Source organism: Pangasianodon hypophthalmus, chromosome 27 (genome assembly GCF_027358585.1).
Source record: "Pangasianodon hypophthalmus isolate fPanHyp1 chromosome 27, fPanHyp1.pri, whole genome shotgun sequence".
NCBI lineage: Eukaryota > Metazoa > Chordata > Actinopteri > Siluriformes > Pangasiidae > Pangasianodon > Pangasianodon hypophthalmus.
The window spans coordinates 4,864,350-4,870,361 of record NC_069736.1 but is presented as its reverse complement, the minus strand read 5'-3'; the positions used below and the strand labels follow the sequence as shown (position 1 = coordinate 4,870,361).

The following is a 6,012-nucleotide window of genomic DNA, read 5'->3' as shown; positions in this document are numbered from 1 at the left end:
AGCGTCGGATGCAGTGGTGTAAAGCACGCCGCCACTGGACTCTAGAGCAGCGGAGACGTGTTCTCTGGAGTGACGAATCACGCTTCTCTGTCTGGCAATCTGATGGACGAGTCTGGGTTTGGTGGTTGCCAGGAGAACGGTACTTGCCTGACTGCATTGTGCCGAGTGTGAAATTTGGTGGAGGAGGAATTATGGTGTGGGGTTGTTTTTCAGGAGTTGGGCTTGGCCCCTTAGTTCCAGTGAAAGGAACTCTTAATGCTTCAGCATACCAAGACATTTTGGACAATTTCATGCTCCCAACTTTGTGGGAACAGTTTGGGGATGGCCCCTTCCTGTTCTGACATGACTGCGCACCAGTGCACAAAGCAAGGTCCATAAAGACATGGATGAGCGAGTGTGGTGTGGAGGAACTTGACTGGCCTGCACAGAATCCTGACCTCAACCCGATGGAACACCTTTGGGATGAATTAGAGCGGAGACTGAGAGCCAAGCCTTCTTGACCAACGTCAGTTGAAGAATGGTCAAAAATTCCCATAAACACACTCCTAAACCTTGTGGAACACCTTCCCAGAAGAGTTGAAGCTGTTATAGATGCAAAGGGTGGGACAACTCCATATTAAACTCTATGGATTAATAATGGGATGTCATTAAAGTTCATGTGCATGTAAAGGCAGACGTCCCAAAACTTTTGGCAATATAGTGTATATATATATACATATATACATATATATATATATATACATATATATATATATATATATATATATATATATATATATATATATATATATGTGTGTGTGTGTGTGTGTGTGTGTGTGTGTCTTATTATCTTTATATATATATATATATATATATATATATATATATATATATATATATATATAAAGATAATAAGACACACACATATATATATATATATATATATCTTATTTTTAAAACAAAAACAAAAATAAACATTCAATAGCCTGCTACATATTATGATAGGAAAGGCTTTTAGTTAAAAATAAAATGCATATTTACTTTATACGCACCAAAACAAAGAGAAACTTTATGATCTGGACACGAAAAAACAAAACAAAACCATATTTCATGATCTTGGTGCTGTGACACGCTTATTGATTGTCAGTGTGTAAACTTTTACAACGCACAAAGGTCAACAGCGTGAGCTACGTCCAAAAGGGGGCGTGTCTAAATCAGTGTTGGGCGGAGTTTACATTAAACTACCTAGACCCGCGTTGGCATTTTTAGAAGCAGCGTGATGGATGGAGCGTGTTGGAATTTATTCAGACTGGTGCTTTGCTGTGCCTAAATTCTCAGAAGGAGCTCCATGAAAACTTCAACACGATGACCTCTGCAAACACAGAGTAATATTTAAGGCTGATCAAGTTGTCGAGTTTGGCGCATTGCAATGGAGAAGGAGCAGGCTGAACGATCCGGGAGCCGAGCTTCATCCAGTTCCGATACCGATACCGACACCGATACCGACTCCGACACCGTGTCCGAGCCGGATTCCTGCTGCCATTCCACTGAAGCTACTGAATCTGAACCGGAGCATTTGGAGACTCAGCGCTGTGGAGCTTTCCTGACATCACACACCGCCTGTCTCGAGCGAAAAGGGAAGCAGGGCGGCGAGCAGGAAAACGAAAACGACTGCAAAGAGGAGAAAATGAGGAATAAAGATGACCACGAAAGCGACGAGGAAGAAGACGAAATGGTAAAGTCACTAGTGGTTTAAATGAAACAACACACTGACGTGTTTAACGCGTTTTACTCAGCGTTTCTGGGTCTACAAACTGGGAGGACAGGTGTGTTTCCGAGTTCCTGTAAATACCTGCAGAATATAGGTGTCAAAAGTTTTGTGCTCAATCATAACCCAATCACTCTGCATAAACTTAATAACTTGCAGTTACCTGTATGAATCGACTTCACTGTTAGTGTATGAATCAACACCGCTGTCTATATGAACCGACACCACAATCTCTGTGAATCGACTTCACTATCAGTATATGAATCGACACCGCTGTCTGTATGAACCGACACCACAATCTCTGTGGATCAATTTCACTATCAGTATATGAATCGACACCGCTGTCTATATGAACCGACACCACAGTCTCTGTGAATCGACTTCACTGTTAGTATATGAATCGACACCGCTGTCTATATGAACCGACACCACAATCTCTGTGGATCAATTTCACTATCAGTATATGAATCGACACCACAATCTCTGTGGATCAATTTCACTATCAGTATATGAATCGACACCGCCGTCTATATGAACCGACACCACAGTCTCTGTGAATTGACTTCACTGTTAGTATATGAATCGACACCGCTGTCTATATGAACCGACACCACAATCTCTGTGGATCAATTTCACTATCAGTATATGAATCGACACCGCCGTCTATATGAACCGACACCACAGTCTCTGTGAATTGACTTCACTGTTAGTATATGAATCAACACTACTATTTATATGAATTAACACCACAATTTCTGTGTATCGACTTCACTGTTAGTATATGAATCAACACTACTATCAATATATGAATCGACTTTACCATCTGACTCGACACCACTATCTATATGACTCGACACCACCATCTACACAATATGGCCAAAAGTATGTGGACACCTGACCATCACACCCATATGTGTGTCTTCCCCAAACTGTTGCCACAAAGTTAGAAGTATATAATTGTCTAGAATGTCTTTGTAGGCTGTAGAGTTAAGATTTCCCTTAGAACTAAGAGGCCCAAACATGTTCCAGTATGACAGTACCCCTGTGCACAAAGCCAGCTCCATGAAGACATGGATTACCAAGTTTGGAGTGGAAGAACTGGAGTAGCCTACATAACCCCCTACCCCGACCTCAACCCCACCGAACACCTTCAGGATGAACTGGAATGCTGACTGCACCTTAGGCCTTCTTGCCCAACATCAATACCTGACTTTATTAATGGTCTTTTGGCTGAACGAACACAAATTCCCACAGCCATGTTCCAAAATCTACCGTAAAGCCTTTCCAGAAGAGTGGAGGATGTTATAGCAGGAAAGAGGGGACAAACAAGTCCATAGGATTGTGATGGTTAGGTGTCTACATACTTTCGGCCATATAGTGTATATGAATCGCAATTACCATTTACATAAATAGCTTTGCAAAAAAAAAAAAAAAAAGCAAACCAAAACTTTCCGCCCCTTTTCCTAAAATGTTTTACTTCTCATTTTATATATTTTAAATAAGTTGTTCATAAATATTTGCATTTGGAAAATAAATGAAGAAAAAACTTGTGAAAGCTGATAAAAACTGTAGAATCCACTACAGGTTTCTGTTGGTGTTGTAATGCTACTAATGGTCTTTTGTGTTGAACACTTTTTGTTTTTAAGAATAGAAATGGTCCTAATGGTTTAACAAGTGACTCGTGACTGATGAGGTGCCTTTAATGGTGTTTAAATAGGTCCTTCAGGAATCTGGTGCGCTCCGATCTTATGGGAATGGGCTGTGGGTTAATGGTGATTTAATAGACTTAAAGGAAAACTCCACCGTGAAACACATTACATTTGTTTATATTCAAACATTTGTGGTGTGTTTAGTGATTCTGGTGCTAATTTGTTGGTTGGCGTTGGTGTTGATGTTGGTGTGGTGATGTCACAGGGGGACAATGTTACTGTTAGCGCAGTTCCAGTGGCGTTTAATAGGAGAAAATTTCAGCAATCTCAAACATAAGGGATAACAGTCAGGTTTCAATGTTGGCTCCTAAAAACAAAAACAGACCTTTTTCTTAGTCTCTATCTTATTAAAGAGAAATCCAGTGTAGAAATCTTGGAGACAACAAACGCATTTGTGTTGAGTTACGGCAGAGACCAGGCTAGATAGTGATCTATGAGATGATGAGTGCGCCGGCGTTGAAAGTGGTATCAGCATGAAGGTGGAAGCTTTGGAGCCATGGCTAAGTGATCTTGTTGTGATAGTGTTATGATTGTGAAATACAACTTCTGGGAGTATTCTAGCTATCTCCAGCACTTCTACAGCAATGACCAGCTCCAGTGTTACTCAGTGGAGTAACAAATAGGTGATGATCTACTCTTCTTCCTTTTTTAATTGTTTAATTTTTTTGAACTGTAGTTTAGTTCAAAAGTTTGCATGCCTTTTAAGGCATAATGTAGCCAGAGGACATTTTGGGTGTTTGGTTTAGCATTAGCTTCAGCATATTACCAGAGTTTGGCTAAATGCCTCTAACGTCTTTGCCTCTGAAGACTGCTGTAACTTTGGCAGACTGCTTGGCCAATCTTTGCCCTTTCTTCTTGAGTTATCAGTTGTAACCCAGCCAGACTCCTTCTTCTGAACAGGTCTAGAGTCTGGGAGGATAATGGGGGGAAAAACTCCTTTTCAAGCTATTTCTTATTTAAAAATTGTAAATTAGAGGTAAAGACTTTTGCACGCAATGGTATTTTTGCATAAAAACAAGATTAGACTTACAGTTTTTTTTTCCTTATCGTGACTATTGCTGTGTTAGCTGCAATATATACAGTAAAAAAAAAAAAGTATGACGTGACATAAGTGTATCAGATGGAAAGCATTGCCTGACTGTTTTAATGATTTAATGATTTAATGATATGTTTGTGTTTGGTCTGCATGACAGAATGTGTTACAGCATCATTGTAACCTTATTTGTCACCGTTCCAGTTTAGACCAGTCTGTCTAGTTGTGCTGAGTAATTAAGATCTTAAGCACAATGCTACTGCGTCCTTTCAGGTGAAACCTACCTGCTGAGAATTGGAATTGGACTGTGAATGTTGTCTCACGTTTGGCTTGCGCTACATCACACCTGAGGCATTTCAATAGTCCATTTATTTGCAACACACCATGCGATGCTTGGGAAAATAAAATGGAAGCTAGTGACGTTCAGAACTGGTCTCCTGCTCCTGAGGATGTGTCTTAAGCCCTGTTTGGATTGGATTTGTTTTACATTAGGAAGTGGGGTAGTACTTTTTGGAAATTTCTGTAAAGATTACACCATATTTTATCATCTATCTAACTGACCTTTCGGTAAAGACGCTCTCAGGAAGCACTCACTCTTTCCTACTCTCTCTGCAAAACCACAACGAAACCAAGTCAAGTTTAAAAACACAGAACAGTAACTAATATGATAACACAGAAGCGATGATTTAGTGGGCGGGGTTTCAGGTTAAGTTGTTGGATTCGAGGCACAGGTACCGTCTACATACATGTTATGGTCACGTGACCTGCTAATGATTAAACTTGCAAGGTCACAAGACCAACAACAAGCCCTTATAATAAAGGTCAAAGCTGTTTGTATTAAGATGAGGTGTATGTAGTATGCATGGACAACAGTGAGCAAATCATGAAGACACTCCCATTTCTGTGATTTATACAGCGGTCACTTATCCTGTGAGAATCGATCATAATTACTACAGACATCCTCCTCCAGCTCCTACAACCTCATCATGGCTGATTAGTACTTTAGCTGGTTATGATCCTCTGTGATGCATCTCCATCACCAGATCTTAGCAATTTTGCTATAGATTGTGCAATTTTTATAGTTAGTGCCTTTTTTGTGTCACTGTATCACATATTAGTGCTATTATCTTGCATTATTATCAGAAAGTATCCAAGCTTTTTGAATGCAGAGACAAAGACATTTATTTCTTTTAATTTATTAAAAAAGACACGTCTCATCTAGAGTGTATTCCCACACAGTGTTCCCGGGATAGGCTCCGGAACCAACGTGACCCTGACCAGGAAAAAGCGGTTACTCATGATAATTCCATTATTCCATTATTATTATTACTGGAAGTCTTTTACAGACTTTTATATAGCACGTCTTATTTATAATGTTGCCTCTGATTATTCTTGACATACTGTATCTCATATAACTCTGCCAGATGTCATACACATCTTTCTTTCTTTCTTAAAAGAAGGGGGGCGGGGGGGGGGGGGGGGGGGGGGGGCACTGAAGATTGATTGGGTAATAGCAAAACTTG

The 6,012-nt window shown here is 40.1% G+C and overlaps 1 protein-coding gene across 7 annotated transcripts in view; it reads left to right on the top strand.

Moving 5' to 3' along the window:
• Positions 1–1,233: 1,233 nt before the first annotated feature.
• Positions 1,234–6,012, top strand: part of mast4 (microtubule associated serine/threonine kinase family member 4) — a 90,166-nt gene continuing 85,387 nt past the window's right edge. For all 7 annotated transcript variants that reach the window (XM_034300851.2, XM_034300843.2, XM_034300842.2 and 4 more), the window contains exon 1: positions 1,234–1,714. In XM_034300851.2, coding sequence (XP_034156742.2) covers positions 1,409–1,714 — 306 coding nt within the window. In that variant the 5' untranslated portion in view covers positions 1,234–1,408. The remainder of the gene's footprint in view (positions 1,715–6,012) is intronic.